We start from the raw sequence: 27712 nt of genomic DNA on the forward strand, positions 1-27712 counted from the left end.
ATCTTTAAAAAAAAAAAAAAAAAAAAAAAAAACAATCATGTTATACTTACCTTTAATCTATAAGAATCTTTTACATTTATTTAAATTCCTGATTTGACAATGAGGCTGAACAATAATAACATATTGCGTTCATCAAATCCTAATACATATGATGATTATTAAGAAGTGTAATTACGATGGATTAATCAGTATTCCCACTCTTTCATGTACATTTAAAAAATTCTTTGCCTGCTCCTGTTCACCACAGAGAATCATTTATCCGCCTAATTTGATTTGGAATATGTTTCACCCCAGATGCCTTCCTGATGCAACACTGGATTTTTGTCCAGGCCTGGGACCAGAAAGTGCACTGGATTGAGCAACTCTGAGTAAGTGAATTGGTTACTTGCCCAGAAATTAAGCCCAGTCCATGGCAGTGAGAGCGTGGCCTCTAGACCACCATGGAACATTCTTTCATGTACATTAACAATGCTTAAACACAAGATCACATCAGTTACAAAGCAAGGACATTGCTCTACAGTAAACTGGAATCCCATCCAGAGTGTATTCAAGCCTCACACCCAGTGTTCACTGTGTCCCTGACTAGGATATAGAGTATATTGAAAGTAAGTGAGTGAAGGATATTGCTATCTATATCTATTATACACATATATAGTAAAAATAACAAAGAAAAGAATTACTTAGAAAAGAAAATAATAATAATGCAAAAAATTCTAAAACTTTATTTTTATTTATTTATTTATTCATTCATTCATTCATTCATTTTCTACCGCTTATCCAAACTTCTCGGGTCACGGGGAGCCTGTGCCTATCTCAGGCGTCATCGGGCATCAAGGCAGGATACACCCTGGATTTATGTATTTTCTTATGTACCATAAGAAAAATCTAAATTAAATCAATATTTGGTGTGAATATTAGTAGTATTAATTCTTACAATTGCACACTTGCAAGTGAGGGTTTTGTAGGATCAGAGTCAAGTGTATGAGTAACCAATTATGAAACAGATACAGGTGTGTGAGAGGCTTAAAACTTGGTGAAGAACAGTCAAATTGTGCTACTAAGGTAAAGAAGACAGTTTCATTTGGTTGGCCCTAAATTTATTCTGCAGCTAGATGACGCCATATATACAGCCTATGTCATAAGACTTCCTGCAACGTAAAGAAGAACAATGAGTCCTGGAAGTGATATTGTGGCCCCCACTGAGCCTTGATCTCAACATCACTGAAGCTGTGTGGGATTTATATGAAGAGACAGAAGGATTTGAGGCAGCCTACATCCACAGAAGATCTGTGGTTAGTTCTCCAAGATGTTTAGAACAACCTACATGCCGAGTTCCTTCAAAAACATTGTGCAAGTATAACTTGAAGAATTGGTGCTGTTTGTTTCCACCAAATATTGATTTTCTTGGATTTTCTTATGTTCATTTACTTTACATTTTGTTAAATACATTTTTCACACCTAGCAAAAAACCTTCGCCCAGTACTGTGTGTGTACTCATTTTTCATTTGTTCAAATCTACCACTTATCACCAATTCATGCTCATTCAGAGTTCATAAGGAGGTGCTTCCAGGCAGAGTTCTGATGAGTTCTGATGAGTTACACCCTAAATAGTAATATAAGACACTTTTGCAACAATATAAAGCTGTATATACCTTCAGATGAACACATTTTGCTGAGTCGTTGAATTAACCAGCTGGTTTCAACACAGTCACTTAGTGACCAAAAATCATATATTGAATATCCATGCCATATAAACAAATAAAAGATTCCTTATATGGCAATAAATGCATTTATTTATGTATATAATTTTTTTTATATGTAGGCAGTCATTTCAGATACAGTATATTGAAGGAAAATGATGATGTAAACTGGCAAAAACAAAAGAGACATTCACTTGAAGCCACTTTATACTGTAGAGTTGTAGAAACACCTCAAAAACAGAATGAGTTTTTTGGGCCATTAAATATTAATTAGCAGAAGAATGAGTGTTAAAATAAAACATCTCTTAATTAAGGCACTCTTGTCTAAAATGTCATTATTTTGTTATTGAGAAAAATGCTTCAAGTTATATTTTTTTGTTTTTATATGTTAGTCTTGACTCTTCTTTTAGATTTCATCTTCCTAGCTTGTCTTCAGTCCTATGCAAAAAGTTTAATATTTACATACCTATCATACACTATACATAGGCCAGTTTTTACTGTGGTTTAGTATTAGTCAATTTTAATTTGTTTTTCATTTGTTTTACACCACTCCTCTTTTACAGGGTTTGTGTTCATTCATTCATTCATCTTCTACCGCTTATCCGAACTTCCTCAGGTCACGGGGAGCCTGTGCCTATCCCAGGCGTCATCGGGCATCAAGGCAGGATACACCCTGGACGGAGTGCCAACCCATCGCAGGGCACACACACACTCTCATTCACTCACGCAATCACACACTAGGGACAATTTTTCCAGAGATGCCAATCAACCTACCATGCATGTCTTTGGACCGGGGGAGGAAACCGGAGTACCCGGAGGAAACCCCCGAGGCACGGGGAGAACATGCAAACTCCACACACACAAGGTGGAGGCGGGAATCGAACCCCGACCCTGGAGGTGTGAGGGTTTGTGTTCTTCTATTCAATTTTAATACTAATATTTACAAGTATTTGTTTAATATTGCTATCTTATATATATCTTATATATCTTCAAACAAGAAAGAAAAATATCACCCTTATGCAAAGAAGACTTTAATCATGCTTTGTCTAAAGGAAATACAACATACCAAATTATACACAAACATGCAAACATAATTTTCTATAACCATAACACATATGGAGGATTTTTTTTAACACTTTTAACTTTACAAAAAAAAAAAGAAATGAAAAAGAATCCCAAAACTGAACATTTAAGTCATGCTTGGCAATTCACTGAAAGAATTCCAGTAGAAAGGCAGAGGAATATCCACATCTGCTTTTTTGCTGGTTATCTTTATGTATGGCTGTGTGTACTGTGAAGCATTCTTTGAATATTCAATAATATTTTCAATGTTAGCTTTAAGGTGTTTCTCTAACACTGAAATTGATTTGCTAATCTCTGAGTTAAAGTTCTCCATGGAAATCTTACTGTAGACTTCCTGGAACTTCAACTGTGCTTTGTCTTTGTACTCTGCTGCATTTATTTTTGCTCCATGAATCTGCCTCGCAAGTTCCTGCATTGCTGGTGTATTGCTGGCCTCAATGTAAATCCCCTTGACCTTATTAGAAAACTCATCTAGTTTCTCTGCTTTTAAAGAGGTAATAAAATCACCTGTTTTCTGGATGCAAAGTTTTATAACGTCACTTATGTTCTGCAGCAGGTTCTCTAGCTTCAGACTCTCCCACTTTTTCATTGCTTTAAAAATCAGATCCTGTGCAGACTTTGCAGCAGACTTTAGGTTTTCTAAAATGTCTTTACCATTAACAACTACATTTGTATATGGAAGACTGAAGTTAATTAAATTAACAAATCTTTCAATGGTGTCGGCTATAGTCTCCATAAGGGTGGTAAATCTACTTGCAGCTCTCCTTACTGCCTGTGAAACAGACCGTCTCATTTTGTAGTACAACTCTTGACCAGTGAACTTCTCTTCCAAACCTGGCAAGTGAAACTTGGTCTTACTGAGGAATTTCATTGCGGCATCCAAGAGGACCCTGACATTGGACTCATAGTCCTGAAGTAGTTTTTTGACATTGTTAGAAGCCTGGGAGATAAGATCCTGGAAGGAGATATCAGGCATGCTCTTCATTGTTCTCTTCAACATCATTTGACTCTGCTCGCTCAGGTACTCAACTGAGTTCTGAATCACATCAAATGCCTTGGGGATTGTAATGTAAGCTTTGTCTATATTGTTAGCTATGGCATTCTTAACCCTTGAGATAGCACGATTAAGGTCAATGCCAAAATGAGCTTTGTGATATTTGTTGACAAAATCATAAAGAGCTGCTGTCATATCAGGCAGCTTGGCTTTAATGTCATCTACCATGTCAAAGAACCCATTAAGTTGCCAGCTAGATTGAAGGTTTAGCCTTTCAGAGTTCTTAAGAGTAACCTTCAAACTCAGCAGGTCAGTGTCCTTGTCAGAAGATGACTGCAAGAAAATAGAAAGGATATTTTTATTACAACAATCTTAACTCTAAGTTAACCTGATTTCCCTGAAGGTTTTAATATTGTAAAAATTCTGCTACTTCAAACATTGATGTGATCAGTGTGACTGGCATCTAAAACATCAAATCAAACCAGTAGACCGATCCTAAAAATAACAATATGCAAATGAAACAACTTTCTTACCAAGGATCTGGTGAAGACTTTTGCATAGTACTGAGCTGGTGTCCTCCTTTGTAACTGAAATCCAAGAAAGCCAGCTGGATGGGATACTGAAGACGTGATACCATTATTGTAGGAGGCATAGCGGAATTTCACATCGGCAAAGGTTTGGCTTGTTACATCGATGTCCAACGTGTGTTTTGGGGGCCTGTTAAATACAGTCAGCATTCTGGTATTTGGATTTTTGCCTATTTTCTGATACTGAGAAATGGGATATACTAATAATTATGCACAATTACCTTGAGGCAGAAGGCTCCTCACGTTTAATTCTGCATGGAAAAAATAAGCATAAAAATAGTAATAAAACTAGAAATAAAATAGTATTAGTAAATGACTCACTTAGATTCCACTAATGTTGAAGACCAAATTCATAGCAAGTAGTAATCACTTTATAATGTTTATATACTGTTTTCAAAAGTTTAAACAATTTCAATTTCAAATCCTTCCCAGTTATTAAGTGATCTTGAAAGACATTGCTTCAAATAATTCGTATACACACATTATTACCTCGGATTCTGATGGAGCTCATGCTTCAAGTTCACCTTTAAATCATTGTGGGAGAAGGTGCATTTTCCTTCCAGACTCAAACCATCATCCGATAAAACACTAGCTGAATAAAGAATGTGGAGAATAGTATTTAATATAACTGGTACAATTTATTTTTTGGAAATTGGCTTGGTCCAGGGGTGGTTCTAGACCTTTTTTAGGGTGGCTCTATCCCCCGTGTCTATGATCTCAGCCACCCTAAAACTATAAGTATAATTTTTACTTTCAAAAATAAAAATTATGTTAAAATTCAGGACATGTCGTCGACGGGAAAGAAAATCGTTTATCAGTTTGATCCAAGATCAATTTTTTTACTTTGCTGTTATGCGTGTGCGTTGTAGTCTTTCAAAAGTGCATCATCAGCTGTTTGCTTTATTTGAATGGAGAAGCTGGAGGCATTTATCTATGACATTAATCGGCGGAAAGCCGCAAAGACGGCAACCAAAAGTGAAATTTCTCTATTCTTATTACCAGCGTTGATAGCACAAACAAAATATTAATGCAAACGATCCATTCAATACTAAATAAAAATAACATTTATTGATTTGGTCTTTGTCTTGTGAATATTTTTTTATTAATGACTGCATTCATTGGACACACTGTTTGTAAAGAATGCACACATACTGTACATGAACTGATTTGATTCAAGACCGGCATCATTACATCATGCATAACATTTTGGTGTCCACTTTTGCCAATTTAAATGTAGTCATATAATATATAATATAAAACTCTTCTTGTTTTAAATTCTAACTGAGGGCTAAACCCCCCTAAAGATAAAATCCTAGAACCACCCCTGGCTTGGTCATTGCATAAATCAAAACATGTTGCTTACCTTCCAAGTCATATCCTAAGAAGGTCATGGTGGATGTGCATGAGGACTTCAATGTGTAAAGAAAGCCTGGTTCCTTGTTCTCTAGTTTTTCAGTCCGTGTATAGTTGTAAATTGGAGAGGAAACTTTCATGGAAGTGGAGAGGGCACCAAATGATGGAATAAATACACCAACAGGTAAGTGAAGTGATATCTCTGGGATCTCAATCTTCAGTTCTGGGATTGTTATAGTTGGCATCTCAAAATTACACATTGCTTTAATGGGGTCATCCAGACTAATTGTGTATTCACCAATTGTGAAAGACTTAGGCAGGGTAAATGATGAGATTGTGACTTCATATTCAGGTAGCTTTATACGCAGGAAAGCCATTTTATCCATTAAGTATTTTGTGTCAATTTCAAAGTTTGGAACTTTGACCTTTGGCAGTCCTGGCAAAGTTATATCAAACGTATCCATGCTTATCGAATCTGGAATTTTCAGGTTTTGTAGATCTAGGGTAAATGATGGCACTTGAAGTGTTGTAAGAGGTACATTGAAAGTTGGAACAGTGATTACAGGTGGGATAGAAACAGAATCAATCATGTCGACATTTTCGATTCGCTGATCTATTTCTCTTATCATATTTGAAATTTGCTTAATCCAATTAGGTAGAATTAGTGTGGTTTTTGGAATATTAAAAATGACCCCATTTTCAAATACTTTTGCAGGCAATGAAAACAATATTCCATCCAGACTCTTGGTATATACAACATGAGTAGCAACATTAAGGAATTGCAATTTTTCAGGGCTGGTGGTCTCATCAAACTTCATCACATCCCATAGAGTTTTTTGATAGATAGGCAGTTTGATAGACTTCAAAAATGCAAGATGACCTTCAACAGATTCTGCAATCTCCATGTGTATCTCAGATTCATCGTTGGACAGCAGAAAATCACTGGAATGTTTTATTGATTTTAGCTGTTCCTTGCCGCTCCAAATGAATTTCTGTTTATCTGAGGTGATAGCTAGATTCACATTCTCCATTAAATTTGCAGGACCAAGAGTAGATGGCTGTGATACATCAACATTTAGGTGAGCAGACAGGGTTGTCAATGGAACAAACTCGAAAGATCCCTTCACAGAGTGCTTCCCATTGGTTGAAAAAGAAGCAACATTCACCTCGTTATTATTTGTATAATTCACTGTGGCATAAATGCGTTTAAGAGAAGCTTCAAGTTCAAGGTTCTCAGTCATGTCCACATTCCAGATTTTAGCCTTCTTGTAATCAGTGTCAAAGTTTAAAGCTGTTTTTGAAGTTAAACGTAGACCATTGGAATTGAAGTATATTATTGCATCATTGTGAAAAGATTCGGAAAAATGTCCATTTTCCGTTATTTTTCCATCTGTCTTTCCCCTCAAAGAACTCTCCACAGAGAAATAGGATGAAAGTGCATCAAGCGAAAGATCATGTTGCATGTCACCCTTCCCTTCAGTTTTGAATGCTGGGAGAAGGTAAGTATATGCAACTTTAATGTTTGAGGCAAGATTAGGCTTGGTCTTAGTATTTCCACGAAGTTGCTGATTTAATTCCATTGTAAAAACAGGCAAGTTGATTTTGAGAACATTGGCTAGGGAAGACTCTATACTCCTCTTGGTGAGACTGACACTGCTGTCATGACTATATGCTGCATTTTTGTGCTCCAGTGACAAAGTTGTAGCAACTTTCAGACACCTCTTCCTAGTGATGCTGGTTGTGCCATCAAGTTTGCCTTTCAGGAACTCAAACACAGAGGTGGAAGATGCTCCCAATTTCATCACAATGTCAGAATGGTTGTAGAGGCCACCATTAGAATTCACGGTAATCACTGGTGACTTGAATGTGAAATCATAGGTCAAATTTCCTAGAGCAGGTATCATAATGTTGTTCTGAATATCTGGTAATGTGAATGTCGGTAGCCTCAGCTCTCTGATGGTCTCAGGCACATGCAAGACTGGCAATTCTAGAGATGGAAGTACAAGAGTATAGGAGGGCACTGAAAAACCCATCATAGGAACTTTGAAACTGGGTGTGCTAAGCTCTTTGGGGATGAAATAACTGACTGCAGGTAGCTCAGCTCTAAAGGCCGATACTTCGATATTTACCAGAGGTACAGTGTATCCAGGGATAGTGAAATGCCTTGGGGGCTGTTCGGATGTGTCAATATTAAATTTTTCAAACTGGATCCTGGCTTGGTTATAAGAATTTGTTAAGGCTTTAAAGATTTTGTCCCGTCCGAGTTCAAAGTGCACGTCTAAAATGTGAGCATTTTCTTTAATAAACTCATAGATGGGTTTAAGATCAATGTTAAACGTGTGCTTGTCCATATTTTTTTGATACTGGAGCTTAAAATCAATATTAAATGATTGATGAGGTATGGTTAGTAGATCTTTCATGCCAAAATCCTTCCACAAAGAAAAGTCTTTGATTATGGGTGTTTTAATGTCAAGGAATGGCAATGTCATCTCTGGAATAGTTAGTGGGACAGTCAAAAAGTCAAGATTAGCTTCCGCATCCATTGATACATAGAGTCCTGCATCATTATCACCATTTTCTAAAATGAATTTGTGGTTATATTTGTACTGGTTAAACCGAGTGAGACCCACCCAACTTACATGCTGTTTTTCAGAATTCAAAATAATCTTATAATCTTCCTGGAGATCAAGCTTTCCATTTAGTTTAAGGGGCAAGACTATTTTAGAGTTTCCTTTATTTTTGCACTCAAGAGTGATCTCAAATGGTTGGGCAAGAAATTTGCAAGAATTTGATAGGGTTCCACTTACTTTTCCAGTTAGTTCTGCATTGTGTGAAGTGGTAAGTTCGATTTTGAGACCATCCATTTGTACTTTCCCTGCCAGATTCATCACACTTGTCTTCATGAAGGGAGTCTCTGTCTCAGCATTTACATCAACGGTAATATGACTCAGGATGACAGATTCAGCGTTGACTGATTGCTTTGCTTTGAGTATTTTGCTGTTAGTCTCACCATCAAATGTTAACTTTGCAGTACCTGCATTGACTCTAAAATCCAGATTACTCTTGTGGATGCCTTCATCAGCATAGTCCTTGATTGACCACTTTCCATTTCCCACATTTCTGCAAGTCACAGAGATAGTTCCAGATTCAAATTGAGCCTTAGTGTTTTTGTTAATTGTGGCCTGACTTGAGATTTTCATAGATGGGATGCTTAGATGATGGTTGTAGACTGTGTTCATATTCACAGATATTCCATTCTTTAGAGAGACTCCTACATTGTTTGTTAATTCAGCTTGGTATATTTGGGTTGTAACCTTAGCATCTGTCTTTGCTGTTGCCTCAGCTGAAGGGCTGGTGAAAATAAGTGAACCTTCATGACTGATAGTAAAAGCCAAGTGGCTGGCTGTTATGGTCTCACTAATCACCAGTTTATTCATGTTAGGGGCTTCAATTTGAAGCATTGCACCAAAAGTGTAACCAAGAATATTCAGAGTTGAATCTACCTTTGAAGTCAGAGTAGCTTTGAACTGTGGCTCTAAGCTTGTAGTTGTTGTATTTTGAATTGCTGCCTCTGTCATTACTGTATAGTGTGGAGATTTGAATCGGAATTCTCCATACAGTTTTCCAAAAGCAGGTAAACATGGTTCTAGTGAGATAAGAGGCAGCTTGACTTCAGGAATAGGTAACATGGTGATCTCAAAATTCTCCAGATTTAATTTTCCTATGTGTACTTCAGGGAACTTCAACTCTACAAGTCGGATCTCTGGGAAAGTAAAATCAGGCAGGTAATACCAATAAAGTGCCTTTAGGTCACCAAATGTGGCCTCAGGATCCAGCTCTGGAATTTCAAACTCTCTGATTTGGTCAATGTATTCAATTATCATCTGTTTAATTTCATCAAAATTAATGGTGATGGATGAAACATACAAATAATCCATAACCATAAATTCAGGTATAGTTATCTCAGATGGAATGTTAATATCTTGAAGCCTGTTGAGATGTATGACAAAAGCAGGAACTTCAAATGTAGTCAGTGGAACTGTAAAATCAGGTATTTCAATTTTTGCCATTTTGAGAAAACTGAGCGCTTCTTCCATAGCTTGTTGAATCTGAGTCAGAACTTCTTGCTCACCAGATACCTTGCGTATAATCTCAGTCAAGTTGAGCAGTTTTGATGAGATGTAGACAAGCATGTTGTTGTAGGATTCACTTGCTCTTTCCAAGTAAACACTGATTTCATGTTTTATGTCCATGTCATTGATTCTATGTCTCATATCTTCAATGGTCTCCTGGATCTTCAGCTTAATATCTTTGTAAGCTGCTCTGTCTATAATACCCTTAATCATCCTATAAAGCTCTGCTATCTTAGTGTTTTTTAGTTGCTCTAAATACATGACAGTAGAGGCATGCATCTCTCTTAGAAAGTCCCTGGATGCCTCTATTTTCTGTGGAATTTCATAGAGCATTATTTGTTCGTTGATATAATTTATGACTTTGCCGATATTCTCGTTGGCTTCATTGACAAAGTCGTTGTAATTAAAAGTCTTGAGATTCCTAATAAATATTTGGATGTAATTATTTATTTCATTAATATCTCTCTTAATGTCAACTAATTTCAGTTCACTCACAATAGCATTAAGGAGTTCCATGATCTTATCTGAAAAGTATTCAAATGGAATAGACTTTAAAGTCTTTACCATTGCCTCAATGGTCCTGTGGATTTTGTACTCCTGAATGAGAATGTTTGCTTGTTCTATAAAGGTTTCCATCCTCTTTTCAATTTCATATCTCTGGAACAGCTCACCTATTTTTGAGTAAATATAATTGATTTTTTCCATGAGTTCATATTCCTCAATCCAGTTGACAACGATGTCCTTTATGGAATCAACCACTTTCTCAATGTCTTCAGTTGGGATATGATCAGACAGCTGACTCACATACTCCTCCAGATCAGATGAGCTTATATAGTTTATCACATCCCGAACAAAGTTCATTATGTCAAAGGCCTCTATTGCATGCTTCAGCTCACTCAATTTTGTTTGAACCTTTGCTCTAATATCATATTTAGCATCCAGGGTTTTTAACCAAATCATGCTGTTGTCCTGCAACTTTTGCAGATCAATCTGACTAATTACATCTTCAAAGGCATTAATCAAAATAAGAAATGTACTAGTAATGCCGTGTCTTTCATCCCAGATTTTGAGTTCCTTGCCAATTGTTTCCAGAATTTTTGTCCATGATCTACTTTCAATAATCTCTTTTATTTGAGTCTTTATGTCTCTTATTTTGATAGCAAAATTAATTATGGCTTTTTCTGAAGCAACCTTAAGCTTCTCCATTGATGCTTCTAACTCATCCAAGGTAACAGCATAGTCACGTGCTAAAGAAATGACCTTATCCTTGGCCATATTTAATCTGTTCTCTAGATCAAGTACCTCCATGAAGTAATGGACATTTTGTGGAACTTTTTCCAAGTTCTCTCTAAACTGTCTGACCAAATCATTGATATCCAAACCATTGAGGTACTGCTGAAGGGTTTCAAGAATATTCACTATATTGGTTTTCATTCCCTCCAAGGCGACAGGAAGGCTCTCAATAAAGGGGAAATCAATTATGTGACAGTCACTGTTTTTGTCATATTTAAGGAAACCAGAGATGCTGAATTCCTGGCTGTCCAATGAATTGTCACTTAATTCTCCAGACAAAAGGTTTGTGTGAAGCACACTAGAGAGCTGAATTCCCATATCTGCTTCTTTGTTGTAAATACTGACGTCTTGATTGTATGCATGATTATTCAACTTAGACTTGAATTTCCACAAAATAGACTGCTCATTGGGTATCAACAAGCCATCAAATTTGTTTTCAATACGAGTTTCTGCTGAATTCCCATTTGGTAAAACGTGTGTGGATGAGGCTCTCCAGTCATGGGACTTAGCAATGGCAAAAGGTTCTGCTTTTAAGAGGAACTTACTATAGAGTTGTCCATTGTGCTTACCATACCAATTCACTGCACCATCCATATTCAAAATACTATCAACAGTCAAGCTAAATGGCAGTGCCATTGTACGGATGACATTCTCAAGTCTCAAAGCCTTGGAATTCAAGTGGGTCTCACTTTTAAACACAGAGGACAATCCAGCAAATTCCAGTTCAACATTCTGTCTAATTTTGGATTCCAGAATTTCTCCCGTTGAGTCACATTTTATTGAACCACTCAAGTCTGAATAATTGATTCCACAAGTGGTCTTAATAGTATCCTCTTGATATTTGCCAGTAATACTTCCAGCTGCCTCTAACTTAAATGGCTCCAACTTCAGAACGGCATCATTGTTAAAAGTGATGTCATATATCTCAACTTTACTGTTTGAGAGCAGAGATGTAGTAAAGGGTCTCATGTTAACCTGGATATCATGGTTGTATGATGCACCATCACAGATGAAACTGTCTGTTTTGGAGCGGAATGCCAGGGTCCACAGGGTTACAGACAGGGTATGAATGCTTTCCGTCTTCATTTTCTGTAAGGTGCCTGTCATAGTGTTGGAGACAGTCAGGCCCTGCTCATTCAGAGCCATATTCATTGTGTTTCTCGCATCACCCTCAAATACATTGCCTTTAAAAATGCTGTTAAAGTTTACTTCAGTCTTAGAGATCTTTCCGATTGTATTAAACTCGACTGAATTGTCCAGACCTAATGCTTTAGTCATAAGTGAAATGGAAGCACCATTGGTTCCATCAATTCCAGCGTTTAAGACATTCTCAAATGTCATTGACCTACACTGAAGGGTTGTTGTACAACTTGTGGCCAAGCCATTCACTCCAAATGTTAGTGTACCTTTGTGCGTTCCATGGGTATTTTCAAAGTTTAGGGACCCATCCAAGTTCACTTCAAGACCTCTGTCATTGAAAGATCCCATGAGCATGGAGTATGCTCGATTTTCTCCATCATGAGCATTGGTCTCAAATTTGAACCTGGCTCCTTCGTTGGTCATATGTAGGTCAGTCTGAATGCGAAGTGTTTTATCCAATGCTGAAACACTACCATGTGACTTCAATGACAATTGGCCATCTTTGTACTTCACTTCAGCTATATGCTTCAACATGTTTTCTTCTGCGCTTGTTGTGGACTCAATGGTTAACTCATTATTGCGATATTCTCCCTTGGTCAGGGTTTGACCCTGGATGACTGAGGATTTGAATATCAAGACAGACTCTCCTATTCCTTCTTCTTTGATAAGATCTATGGTGTAGGATTGGGTATATGTGGTGTTGGCATACAGGGGTCCCATTTTAAAGACTCCATCTATGCTTCCATCTCCACTATGCTCATGGTCTGTGATAGATGACTGAGCAGAATAATACAGCAAGGTTTCTAATCCAAATGGGCTTGTTGCATGAAGCTTGTAGTTTGCCCTGGCTTTGCTAAGAGCATTCATGCTTTCAAGTACACTAAAGCTGGCATCAAGGAAACTGTGGTTTATTGAGCCATTCACAAGGAACTTAAAGTCATCAGAAATGCCAGAAACCAGAGCTGTACCTTTATGAAGAAAACAAAGAACATTTTAATTGAAATTCTTATTATGTTTTAAGACATATACAGCAACTGAATGCATTATTATGTAAGATTATTATACAATAATTCTACCTTCAACTTTATATGAAAGAGGTGTCACAGGACTGGTGGCCATAACTTTGTATTTAGCAATGTAGCTGGGAACATCATCAGTGTAATTTCCACCTTGGAGTGAGCCTTCCCAGTCATAGAAGTTGCTGTTTATTTTAGCAGAAACCTCTCCCATGCCAATAAATGGCAATGAAAAGTCCACACTCAGAGGGATTGTGAAAGAGGGGAGTCTGTAATTATTTTCAGGTACAGCTATCCCAAGGAATGGCACATCAATAGCAGGGAGTGTTAACACAGAGGGGATGTTAAACTCTGCAGAGGTTCTCCCACCAAGAGGAAGAGGCACTGAGATAAATATTTTGTCCTTGTTAAACTGATACCGTAAAAGTGCATCACTAAAAGAAACAAAACAACAAAACAGAAATACCTTAGATTTAAAAAGTAGAAAGCATAATAAGTAAAGTAATAAGCTAAAAACCTGAAAAGAGCTCATGTTATATTCAATTACTATATAATCCAATAGATACCAGAATTTGGGTTTGAATTTTGTGACATAATAAAATGATAAATGACTCACAAATTGAAAAATAAATTTTCTGGTATAGAGGCCAAAGTGAGTTCTGGGATATATCTCTTGCTTCTTAGATTGTTCACATATGGAATGTCTCCTCCAAATTTGTCAAGCCAAATGTTACCTGCCTGAGGATACAGAAAAATACTAATTATAAAAAGAAATTTTAAAAAGAAAAAAAGGGAACATTTAAATCTCCAAATATATATAATTACATAACAGTAATATATCAATAATATATTTTTCTAATAATCAAGATGATCTGTCAAAATTTGGTGAAATCTAATCACATCACCATATCTTAAAATAAGTTATAAATATAGTTTTAGTTAAAGATTTAAAACACTTACTTCTATTACTTTTGAAACAATATGTCGAAGTTTCATATCAGTTTTGGCCACCTTTTGATCAAGCATGTCATCTATTAGAATCTGTAGCTGGTTTTGGTAGTTTTCAATGACTGGGATGAGATTTGTGACATCGGAATTGACATCTGACTTAATCTCCAGTTCAATTTTGTTCTCATCTGCAAAACACAGTGCATCATGCACAATGCATCAAAAATATGTCCTACAATTCTCATGTTACAAATAGAAAAAACAAATGGGATACTAATACCGTATCTAAGAATGGCTTTCTGCATTGATGAAGCTTCTGAGACCTTAAAAGCTGTTTCAATTTGTAAAACAAGACCATTCACTTTTTTTAGACTGGCACTTGCTGAAGCATCCAACTGTAGAGCAGGAACAGCCATCTCTAGTTCTACCATAGCATCTTTCATAGACTCCAGTCTGCTCATAGACACACAAATTCACATTCTTTATTGTGTGACTTTAACAATTCTATTAAGTAAAACTGTTAGTAAAATAATTAGGGTCAAATGGTCACATTTAATTGAAAAATCAGCTAATCATCTTATTCTCAAAACCCACAGCAACAAAATTCATTTTAAGATAAATAATACATGCCACTAAAGTATTATTTAAATGTATTATTGCACTTTGGAATGAAAGTAGCCAACACTGTACAGTACCTGGTACGTCCAACCAAGGACAGCAGAATATTATTTCTGTTCCTTACATCAATTGTAATACCATTCATCTTTTTTCCATTTCCAGTGTTATCCATGACTGCCAGCTTAATACCAGCATCAACATCAAAGTCCGGTATTTGAAGCTCACTGGTGAAGATTTTCTTGTTATGGTTATATTTGAAAGTGGCAGTAGCCACTGTAGGTGTGGTGCCTTAAAGATAAATTGAACTTAGGTGTTATTTTAGTAAACAAACAATGTAGAATTTTAATCACTCCTATGATATTTCAGGTTTTTTTGTAAACACATCCAACCCAAATCATGAAGTGTTTAATCAGTAGCTGATGATTGTAGTCAGATGTTATTAGATGCAATGAACAATGAATACTTCCAAAAACTAACAAAATGTCTTGATGACTTACCTTCTGCCTTAAGGGAAATAACGAGTGAGTGAACTTTATGGCGACTTTCCTTGCCCTCCTTCAAGACTTCATAAGAGACAGTTGCAGTGTATTCTGATACATCCCCAGTGGGCTGAAGCTCCACCGCAAACCTAAGGGCAAAGGATTAATTCAGAGAAACTTATTAGAAGGCCAGAGTATATCCCACATCACTGATCCTTGGTGAAAATAAAATTTGCCCAAGTATATTTTGTTATATTTTCTTCTGTTCTTTTGTCAATTCTTACATTCAATTTGCATTTAAACACTTTAAATTCATTTTGACTACGATAAACCCAGAGTACTTCATGTATTTTGTCACTGATATGCTGGAATAAACTACTTCTTCATTAAGATCTTTGAAGCCCTCATTGTTTTATTTTCTTACAGTATTAACTATGATGTTTATCAGAGACTGCAGCTTTTACATTACACACAAACCCTTATACGTATATAGACATGATCAGATGTTTAGAATGCAAGCAGTAAATAAATAGTTGTAATTTATTCAATATTTTTTGCCAGTGATAAGGAGTGATACTGTTTTGGGAATTGCACCATCTCGGCTCGCAAGACCCTGCAGCGGATAATGAGGGCAGCTGAGAAGAACGTTGGAGTCTCTCTTCCCTCTATCAGGGATATTTACACCACAAGCTGCATCCACAAAGCCAACAACATTGTGGATGACCCCTGTGTAACAGTTTCTTTCCACAAGCCATCAGACTCCTCAACAACTGAACTGAACTATACCGAGCACAACACACACATGCACACTAACTATATTGGACGCACTGATCTGCAACAAATGCACGTTCTTCAAATATACATATATGTCTACAGCACCACCTATATCAAACTGTTTACATGCTGTTTTGCACACTGTTTTTTCTCTTTGCACATGCTGTCTTGCACATTCAGTCAATTGCTGTTTTGCACAATTCATTACAATACCTCAAATAACTGCTGCTATTATATTATGTGTCCGTTCCAGTATTTTTGCACATGTACTGTAGAATATACAGTATGTACTCTAGTCAGTGCTACTTTTGTGTATTGTCTTTTGTTACTGTCTTTTGTGTCTTGTCTTTTAGTCTTTTGTCTTGTAATGTTTGCACCAGATGCACTTTATATGTCTAGGACTAACTTATTAAGTCCTTAGCTCTGTGTTGTTCTATGTAGCTCTTACTTTGTTCTATGTATCACCATGGACCTGGAGAAACCTTGTCTTATTTCACTATGTACTGCAACAGGTATATATGCTTGAAATGACAATAAAAGCTTCTTGCCTTGACTTGAGTATTACTGATAAATCTTGCAGTTTTTAATGGGAGCCACGCATTGTACTTGTACTTGTAATTGTTATGAAGTCTGTATGATTTTACTTTGCACCATATGCAGCTAATTTACTGCATATGGTGCAAAGAATGGAAAAGTAAGTGTCTTGATAAAAATAATACATAAATAGTATTCCCAATAATTTTGTCAGTTTTATACATGATGTGAAATTATAATTGCAATGTGTGTGTATATTTCAGATATGAGACACTGTGAAGACACAGCACAAACTGAAACAGCCTACTTACCTACTTTCTCCAGTTAGGGGATAGAAGGGAGAATGGACAGAGTTGGTATTGTAGTAGTTATGTATGGTACAGTATTTCATTCCAGGAAAGATGGGCCTGCATTGTGTGGAGGCAGTTTTGTCTTCGTCGTTAGGAGTCACTTTCTTGGCCATAGTGGAAGTGATTGAAAATAGCTCATTGCTGTTTATCAAAGGCAAAATATAAACATCATAAATTCAACATAAAATGTTAAGGTGAAAAATAATGAAAGTCATTTGATGTTTTTTATGCTATTATTCACAATTTATGCTAATCATACGTCATAACCGTACATCACAGTTAGAACAATGATCTATATTTCCTAACCTAGTAGTTATCCTGAATCTTTGAGCTTGACACATTATCCCTCCATATGACTGTTTTTGAAATGGTTCAAAAATTATATCTGTAATCCCTGTTATTCTTTCCTCTACGTTCAGTATAACACTAATTCATTTTCAAAAGCTAACCATTATAATTTTAGCAAATCAATTATCAATTATCTTAATCTTTCACTAAAAAAAGTTTGCCAATTAACTCCAAAGACATATTTTCATTACCTTTCTTACTCATGGGTGCCAATAATTCTGAAGTGTAGTTGATGTACTATAAGAAGCCTGGCTGTTTTTCCACACACTTTTGCACTGTGGTCATCATTAAGTTGTTAGTAATCTTGAATATAGTTTAAGGGTTCTTAACTTCCTAAAGGTGTTCCCCCTTTAGTAGGGAAACCTACTGGGTTTATAGATCTATCCATTATTTTAATGTGCTAACTATCAGTGGTATTATGGAACAACATTTCTGAGAAATAAATCTGCACCACTGAGTTCATATGTATGTGCCTTCTTCATATTGCATCATGAATTATCAAAAGAAAGCATGTTGCTGAAAGAGCAATTGCCACTGTTATAAATATTTCATATTTTTATCCTACCTTATGCTTAGCAGTTGGGTATTCTCCTTTGCCACAGGGATGGAAAGCTTGACTTGGTTGGCACCCAGGGTAATTTTAGAGTCCAGGCCACTCTCATGGTATATATTTGTGTGCATTCTAATACCTGCATCTACAAATTCTGGCAAATAGACGCCCATCTGGGTAACAAACTCCACTCCCATAGATGGTTTGAACATAAGCTGTTGCTGTCAGTAAAGATAAAAATGTTTCAGTTAAATGTCTGCTCCATTTTGTGTACAATGTTTGTGTACATATTTTCCCAAATACCAACTAATGTACTTTGCCTTTGTCTAGTGTTATCATTATACACACAATACAGTTAATCAAAGTAGTTGCTGTTTTTTTGGCTGTTCTCTGTCCGGGGTTGCCACAGCAGATGTACGTTACATTAACTGCTTAACTGTCAACTACTGAGTATAGAGCAATTTAGTCTTTAAATTATGTTCAGCTGTTTATTGACACTGTTCAAAAGGTTACCATGCCACGTTTAAACTTCAGGCCTCCATTTGCACCAGGGGCAAAAATTCCAGCCAAAGAGAACTTCAGAGGGAATCCAGAACCCGTGGGTAGGGTAAATGATTCATCCAGGAACATGTAGTGGGCAAAAACCTCGTTATCTGTTGCAGATAACAGTTTTTGCAGAAGCTGTAGAGATTATAGATGTTTAAGGTTAGTTTTTAGAGTATATTTAACAAAAAAAAATAGAGCATCAACTCGTACAGTATGATATTTTCAGTCTAACTGTACATACTTGTGATAAAATATCATTGAAGAAAATATTTGTGTATTTCATCATATTTTCAAGAATGCCATTGAGTTCACTTGTCTTTATATATCCCAATTCTGTTCCCATTAACTGGAGGTAGGCCATGACTTTAGGTGCATCTTTGTCGTTTTCAAGAGATTTGAGGCTTTCTTTGAACTTTTTAAAGTTGTCCTGAATTTGTCCAAAAATGTTCTCGGAGATCTGTGGAGACATTGGTGTGTTAAATCGAATATAAAAAATTCTGCTAAACAATATGTTGCTTATTCCCAATATACCTCTCTCTTCCTCCTGTTGCCTTTTAAAGGCCCAACCCATTTTTCCAGAACCTTGCGGACCTGGGGTGGAACCTGGTCATTTGTCCAGTATATAGCCTTGGAGATGGTATCAGGAAAGAATCCATTTTCACCAAATAGGGCCTCAATGGTTGACTCTAAACCTTCACCCTCCAAACCAATCTGGAACAAACAAAACAAAAGAGGAAGGTGTTTAATAAAGGACATTAAGCTTATTCAGTATTATTTGAAATCTACTGTATAATACAATACCTCCATTAACTCCAAGTTAAAAGTATCAAGGGTGGTTGCCAATGTGACTTCTCTGGGCATATAACTAGCAGAGTTAAAGATTACATTACTCTCTACAGATCCAGTCCATGGAACATTCATTTTGTAATTCTGAGAAAACTTTGTGAAATCCATAGGAGATAAGTCCTTATCATTCTCCAAAGCTTTTTCAATGGAATCCTTTGCTCTGTATTACATAAAGAGAATGCAGTGTAAATATGGACTGGTGTTTTTTTTATCAAAGTTGACTCTTATTTAGCATAATCACAAATAGAAAATATGCAAACATTAGAATTTCAACATTTAACCTTAAGAGATAAGAACAAAATTTTTAGCAACAACTTATACCAACACCTGGAATATCAAAATATAGTAGAAAATATCTTATTTTAATTGTAGTTGCAATTCCTGACTGTGAAAAACATAAAATTTTATATTATGATAAGATATATCAGCTTGTCAATCATACGTCTGGAGATTTGGATCTTCTGTGTCCAAAAGGTTGGTGATATGAGACACAACAAAGCTCTTGACCTGCAGATCCTTCTCATCTTTCAGTGTCTTCAACACCTTCTCTACTACATCAGTGTTCCTCATTAACATTAAATATGCAGCTATACGTTTCTGGGAAGGAGCTTCAGTGTCCTGGTACTGCTGTAACAGGGTGCTAGTCACCTGGAAGTGCCAATGCAAAAAATAAACAATAAAACAAAGACATTGAAATCATAAAAGAACAGGATTATTATAAAAAAAAAATAATGTAAAAGTTCATGAAACAGTTGTTACAAAAATTCAACGCTTGTATTGCTGTTTATGTTTACTATACAGTTGCATTGCTCTGTACAATACAAATACAAGTGTGGATTCTAGATTTGACTTACATCAGGGTCAAGCTCCATCAGTCTAAAAGCATGGATGGCTGATTTTTGTACTGACAAAGAAGCATCTTTTTGACGCGTACACCTTAAGAGAGTGGATTTTAGAGATGGAAAGTCCTCCATGTATTTTCCCATGACACCAATGACCTACAAAACAATCCAGTTTATACTTAGTAATTTTCAGTGATTTTATATATTTCAAACTTATCATAAATGGCATTTAGATAGATAAGATATAAATCTTATTGATAAGATATTAATATAAAGACAAAACAAAATTTCATGTACCCTCAGTGTAAGAAATATTTTGTCCTCATCTCCTGAGCAGTCACCCAGCATGAACTCCATGAACTCCGCTACCTCTTTCACTTCAGGAACATTAATTGCCTGGTTTTTAGAGAACCTAAAAGTAAAAAAAAAAAAAAAAGAAAAAAACACATTTAAAACATATTTATTAAGAAATTTACATAGTACTTTAAATTACAGGTCTCTACATTAAATAAAATAAAACTTACTTTTTCACTGTGTTAGCAAGGGCATACATAATGGGCTTGCTCTGGTGGTGCTGGGCCATGCTAAGCATGTCTCTAAGGTGCTGTGGACTGGCTTGTGGTAAAAGACTCAAAACATACATTATGGCATCTACTTCCCAAGCTGGTTCTTTGTTACGTCTTAGGACCTGCAAAATGGCACTGGTGCATTCATTGGTTCCACACTGGAGCAGAGCCTGCCAAGTGAGCCATTTGGAAATCTCAACCATCTCCTCCAAGGCCAAAGACAAGGTCTCATTCTTCATTCCACGGATCTGTGAAACAAGTTTATGGAATAGACGTGCTCTCTCCTGCTTTCTTTCAGAACGAGGCAGGTCATTGAGGGACTTCATCAAGGTAACAAGGTCCTCTTTGGTCTGGATAAAAGATGTGTTTTCTACTACTTCTTGGAAAAGTGCTTTCTTAGATGTGCCTAGTTAAAAAAAGAAAACATAGGAAAATTGATAACAACCATTCTAGAATCAATGGATTCTTTCAGTAGTTAGGGTTTCTTAGTCTCCTAAAGAGGTTCTACTTGATACATTCTCAGATAACATTCCACCAGAAGGACAAACTCTTAATCTTCTACATTTACGCTTTAAAAATATATAGTATAGATATACAGACACATGATAAATTACTAATATGGACACCATAGGATCACCAGTATATAGAACTGTACGTGTTGATAGAGCACCATTCCACCAAAACATATTCCCTCAAAAATTCATAATGTGTTTGGAGAGTGATATCTAGCATGTCAATGAAAAATATCACACTAGTGTTGAATTTGATTCAGATCTGCTGACTGAAGGTCACTTAGGTCATTTAGTGTGTCATTCTGGGACATCTCACCTTCCAGGTAGAAATGTTTGATCATCAGATAGTGTTGTTTGTTTAGTTGGGGTGTAAATAAACATGGCAACTCTGAAATTTAACAATGGAATGCAAAGAAACACCAAAAATAGGCATAAAAACTTCTAAGAAACTATGATCTGGGGCATTTGGGTGGAAAGTTTGAATCCATTTGCAATCAGGGGACAAAATGCCCCTAAAGTAGAAAAAACAAGTTTTGTTCTTAAACTAAGGTGTTTTTTTCTTCCTTTAAACTGTCACCCATCTGTAGATAAGTTATTACGTGATATACTACAACTTTTTGACTTTGAAGTTACATACCATCTGTTTTGAAATATCTGTTGTTACTCTTTACTGACTCTTGCAGAACCAGCCTCTGTTTCACCTCAGAAGAAATACCATACTTATCCCTAAAGAAACAGTTAGAATTAGCCTGGGGTTAAATATGAACATCTTATTAAATACGATTTTTTTTCTTATTCAGTGATTGAATAAAGTTTAATATGTGATAGCAATGAAATACAGTATAAATACAAGAAGAAATTATTACTGAAATACAAGAAAGTGCAGAGTAATTAAAAAGGCACATATTCAATAATTAAATAAAGAACAGTAATGGTAACTTTACTTTAAACTTTAACTTTTACTATTTTTAAAACTTTAACTAACTTTAAGAAGTTGCACATAGAGCACACTGAGTTTGACCAAAACAGAGACATGTCTCAGGCTTACGCAGACTTTAATTCTGAAGTTTAATTTTTAAGTCCCACATATTTTAGTGTTACAAGCTAAAACTGATATAGCACATAATAATAGAATGGGAGGAAAAACATTATATAGGCTGCAGAATTGTTCTTGTTTCCCACTAGTTCAATCTTGTGGTCTATTTGTGTAGGTTCAAGACATAAAATCACAATTAAGTCTATTTTAGTTAAACAAGTTAAAGCAGAATTTAGACCTGTTTTTAGTCCAATATTTTCTAAATCACAGACGTATTTTGGGAAATGTTCAAACTACTGCATTGTATTTATTACTTCTATGTTCTTAAACTGAGGTGGAACCATAGCAGGTGAATGCATGTTTTAGTTAGAGAAAAGGACAAATGAAACAAAAATACAGGCTCAGTAAATAACCTACAGAACACAAAATAGCAAATCAACAATATGAGAAAGAGTACAGTCTTATTTAAATACTTGATTTATAAATATTCTGTGAACACAACTAAACTTAACCTCTTGAGACCCGAATGTCCTCATATGAGGACATAACATTTTCTCACAACTTCATTGTCTAGATATATTTATTGTACCAACCTTATATGAGGACTGTTAGGTTTAATTCTTTTGTGAAACTGCTTCCTTGAAAACACTGATTAAATTTATAGTTATCAGCTATGAATTAAGAGAAACAGTCAGTAGAAATTGTAATGTACACAACAGTAGCATATGGGTCTCAGGAGGTTAATGATTACAATGAGCCTTGATTCATTAATAATATATTCAGGTACTATTTATTTTTCTCATAGGTAAATCACTATATTAATCTGAACTACATTTTGTAATATCTATTGCTTTTATGCTCTTATCTACTGAAATATCTTGTAAAAACCTATTTGTTATTATGCTGCCAGAACTGAGGAATTGAAAATGCACTGGTACAGTACATGTTACTCACTCATGCGAGAATGGAATGAAGAGGTGTTTCTCTGAGCATTGGGCTTCGGTCATGTGCTTTTTCCTGTTGTCAAACTGATAGTTGCAGGTTTGGGTGCTAGTGATGAACTTACTCAGAAGTCCATTCTGTAAAAAAAAAAAAGTTGTTGAGCAACATATCCTGGATATTTTGACAAAATATTGCAACTCAGATTAGAAAGGATTCTAAGTTTTAAACTTCTACCATACCAGGTCAAATAGAAGGGACAGAGGACTGGTGGGGAGGTTGTGAGGATAGAAGTGACTGCATGCTGACAAATCCCTGACCACAGTGACATCAGTGTCTATATCGTTCCTTGTGTTTACAATGAGGTCAGTAGGGCACATGCCATGTATGGTAGCCTTTAAAACAAAGAAAGAGAGAGACATTCATGACTTAATGGCACACTAATGACCACACACTGACAAGACTGCAGAGCTCCAAATATTGTGCTAAACCCTAATATATAATCTTACCATTAATCGGTTGTGCTCCTGCTCAATGACAGGAACTAAGAGAGCAGAGATGATTCCTTGCTTTATGTTCACTATATTCTCAGATTCGTCCTTTTCCGGATAGATGGAAACTTTGACCACCTGCTCCACCTCAAAACTCAAGGTGCTCCTATATACTCCAGAAAATCAACTCTAATTAGTAATCAGTCCACATTAGTAAGAATACATTCTTCTTCACTCTAGTCATTTTTTGTCAGTGTTATTTGAAACATTAGACTCATTGCATTCACCTCTCCATGGCTGCCCTGAAGGTCTCGGTTCCTGGAGCTGATGTGTAGACTGGCTGGCCCTGAGCATCGATGTCAGTCACTTCACTCAATGCACACTCAGTAGTTCGCAGAACAAATTTACATGTCTGTGGAACCTCAAGTTCTACCTAAATGAGCAAACGTAAAAAATGGAGAATTGTCACTTCCAATGACATTGAATATATTATAAACAGTATATCTTACTCTTAAAAGGAACGATACTTTATAGAACCTAAAATGCTTCTGTCACATGCTTCATACATGGAACCCAAACTGAAGGGTTCACTGAAAATAACCCAATAATGTTCAATAAATCAAAGTTAGATGGTTCTTTCTTTATTATTATTATTATTATTATTATTATTATTATTATTATTATTATTATTATTATTATTATTATTATATCCAAATTTAGAAACACAGCAAATTCTGATACTGACAATATCAATGCCATGACAACAAGGCCATGATACATATTTGTTTCTAAAATCAAAAGTTTAGTTACTATAGATCTATCATTTCAGTTTTAGTTATTGTACTAATGTAATAAAATAGTTTCTCTAATAGGTCATCATTTCTAAAATAGGTCATATATAAACATGCCATTTCAGAACATCTTCCTGCATTATCTACAGGGATATCAAAAGTAATGGCACTTGAATTTTAGAAACATCTATTACAAAAGTACAGAAGCCAGAGAAACATCTTTTTTAAAGTGTAAGAACATATTTTTTCACTAATGCTAAATGACATTAAGATAATTACACAAGTACAGCTATCTAGACTTCCTAAACATCTCTGATTGTAACCAATACCACAATACTCGTGATACATATTTGTTTCTAAATTCAAAATTTTAGTTTGTATAAAGTATCTTGCTCTTTGAACCTTTTTTCTTTTCAAAATGTTTGTACAAGTATGGTTTCCATACAGTATATTATATCATTTCCATACCTTACAAGATATTCTAGGCCCATTCTTGGTGTCAGTTGTTCCAGGCACTCCATTTGTGCTCTCAGCTGTGTACTGGTAAACATATTTTTTGAAGTTCCTAAATCGTGTTGCCACTAGACATCAAAGATAATGGCAAAAAAATATAGTCACGTAAAGTGTGTGCACATTATTATTATTATTAATAATTGTTGATCAAGTTGACGCGAAAGCACAAATTAAGTTTTATGTACGGAGATCAAGTTTCATACTAAAATTTCCTCAGTCATTTTATTTATTTTAGACATTTCATATGAGGTGTTTCAGGTTGTTTTGAAGTATCTCATAGACAGTACCATATCAGCATTTTGAATCAAGAACTTTGAACTGTTCCCTGACAGAGTGGCACTGCAGTGAGTCAACATGTTCATCAATACACTATACTCATACACAACAGAGTACAAAGGTTTAGAGTTGATATCTTTTCCGCTTAACAAATCAATCCAAACTGAAATGCCAAACTTTGACTGGTTAAATGTAGGACAGCGTTTGTGCACACATTAACATGATTTTAGTGGATGACTTACATGGGCATATTAATTCTTCTCTTGCTGTTTCATCAATCACTTGAGAGCTTGACTCTGAACAAGGAATATAAATATATTTGTGTAAATTAGAACAACACATTCAAAAATAGTTTATATGGTGAATTTAAATCTTCATGCTGTTATCCAGCTAGACTATGTTTAAAATTGTTAACTGACTTGATTATCTAAAAGCATAACACTGCTCTAAAGTCTTAACAAAGTAAGAGCAAATTACTTTGAGTTGAGTAAGGAAATCACAAACATTTTACTTTTGAAATAGTGTGTAGTTATTCAAATTGCAATCTTTCAATGAATGGAACTCTTAATTTAGCATACATGGAAAAAATTACATTCATACTATATATAAATGTATAGACTACACTTATTATATATACTGTAATATTTAACATAACATATAATATATATATATATATATATATATATATATATATATATATATATATATATATATATATATATATATATACACACACACACACACACACACATTTTCTTTACAGTTAAACACACACAACGAGATTGTCCAATAATACATGTAGTTATGAATATATGAATTAACAAGATAAGAGATTTCTAAAAATTAAAATATCTTCCTAAGATTAAATAACCTTCATCAAAGAAAAATATTATATAAGGCGTAATTTGATTCACAAAATTTAGGTGAATCTTACCAGCCAAGACATAAGTGCTGAGAAGAAGAAACACACAGAGCTTAGTGTGTCCCATGATGGACACCAAAAAGCTTGTCGTTGTTCTTTTTTTCTTGTCCAACTCTCACCTAACTGTGTCTGACTCCCAGACAATCAGTGAGTTTTTATATGCCTCTCCTACCCTTCACCCTCCCCTCCAATCAGATTACAAACATTACGCTGGTTTCTATATAGAACCAAAGTCTTCTATCATCCCATGTTTTGAGAATGAAAATTAATATTGATCAAAATTATCATTTATAGTATATATTTGAATCTAAGAAAAAAGTGTATATGAATGTTAAAAATCTATAACTATTAAAAACCATATATAGTTATATACATATATACATGGACAATAACAGGTAATATACTATATATTTAATGAGCTCAGCTGGTAGTTTCTGGTTACTTCTCCATTGTAAGACTCATAGTTTCACCTTTGGTACAAACTAAACTCATGCCTCATGTAAAACACCATATGGAATATATTTGTACAATGTCCTGAACTTTGCTCAGATTACCTCTGACTAAATCTAAACTTTGGTCAGTTGTAAAAAGTGATAAAACATGGTAACATGCGCTTTTGAATGCTGGAATACAGAATTGACGTGCTGAAATATCAATATACTGTACTTACAGTTATCTCTTCTACAGAGAGCAATCACAGAGATACAAATTAAAATAGCTTATTTTGGCATTCTGTTTAACTTCCTTGATAATAAGTGAATCTTAGAAATATTTTCTATTTTAGGCAATATATTATAGTTGTGTGTTCAATATGTTCAATATAATATCTAACAATTTTACTGTAATCCAATTTTCTTCGTTAGAACTCATCACAGTGCTTTAAAGTGTGATCAAGCAACAATAAATCTAAAATCTTCACTCCTCTCAATTGCAAGTCTGCATATCTATTGTAGACCCATTAGAGCTGGTGACGGAGCTAGTGGGCTAACATTATTGCTCCCCTACTGTCAGCAGAGGCCCAGCTCATGTACCACTCACTTTCTGATGAGAAGGCTACTGACTGCAACACAGAGAGTGAGATCCTGGTGCACTTTCATCAGTCCCTTGTCAATGCGTCAGCAGAGTTTTATAAGTGGAGCTAGATCCCTGGAACAAAGGTTGGTGGGACAATATCTGAGAGCTCTGCCGTATAAAAATGCAAAGCTGCTGACCTGAGTAAGATGCCTGACACAAAAGTTTGTGTTTTGTACACAAAAACATACCTTGGAACACCAGAAGGACACAAAAACAGACATGTGGACACCATAAGGACACAGACACAGACATGGGGACACCCTTAGGACACTAAAACAGACCTGGGGACCACCAAAGAACACAAAAAGAATATCTGCCGCACCCTGATGATACAAAAACAAATTTGGGGACACTCTATGGTCATGAAAACAGACCTGAGGAAGCTCAAAAGAATACCTGTGAACACCCAAAGGACACAAAAACAAAACTATGGATACTTTAATGACGCAAATCAATGT

General features: G+C 35.5%; 1 protein-coding gene across 1 annotated transcript; it reads right to left on the minus strand.

Moving 5' to 3' along the window:
* Window positions 1-2715: 2715 nt before the first annotated feature.
* On the minus strand, window positions 2716-26322 carry apoba (apolipoprotein Ba). Its single transcript, XM_060880114.1, has 29 exons — window positions 26193-26322; window positions 25501-25554; window positions 24938-25050; window positions 23966-24111; window positions 23697-23844; window positions 23430-23582; window positions 23203-23327; window positions 21850-21938; window positions 20659-21106; window positions 20432-20546; window positions 20147-20290; window positions 19735-19940; window positions 19248-19452; window positions 18978-19157; window positions 18688-18903; window positions 18414-18581; window positions 17916-18121; window positions 16964-17143; window positions 15363-15493; window positions 14943-15153; window positions 14528-14700; window positions 14260-14435; window positions 13916-14037; window positions 13360-13733; window positions 5728-13251; window positions 4854-4956; window positions 4586-4615; window positions 4311-4494; window positions 2716-4110 (listed from the first exon to the last, which is right to left on the minus strand). The coding sequence occupies exons 1-29, from the start codon at window positions 26245-26247 to the stop codon at window positions 2890-2892; spliced, it is 13200 nt and encodes a 4399-aa protein (XP_060736097.1). The 5' UTR covers window positions 26248-26322; the 3' UTR covers window positions 2716-2889.
* Window positions 26323-27712: the final 1390 nt, after the last annotated feature.

Source organism: Tachysurus vachellii, chromosome 10 (genome assembly GCF_030014155.1).
Source record: "Tachysurus vachellii isolate PV-2020 chromosome 10, HZAU_Pvac_v1, whole genome shotgun sequence".
In the NCBI taxonomy this organism is placed as follows: Eukaryota; Metazoa; Chordata; class Actinopteri; order Siluriformes; family Bagridae; genus Tachysurus; species Tachysurus vachellii.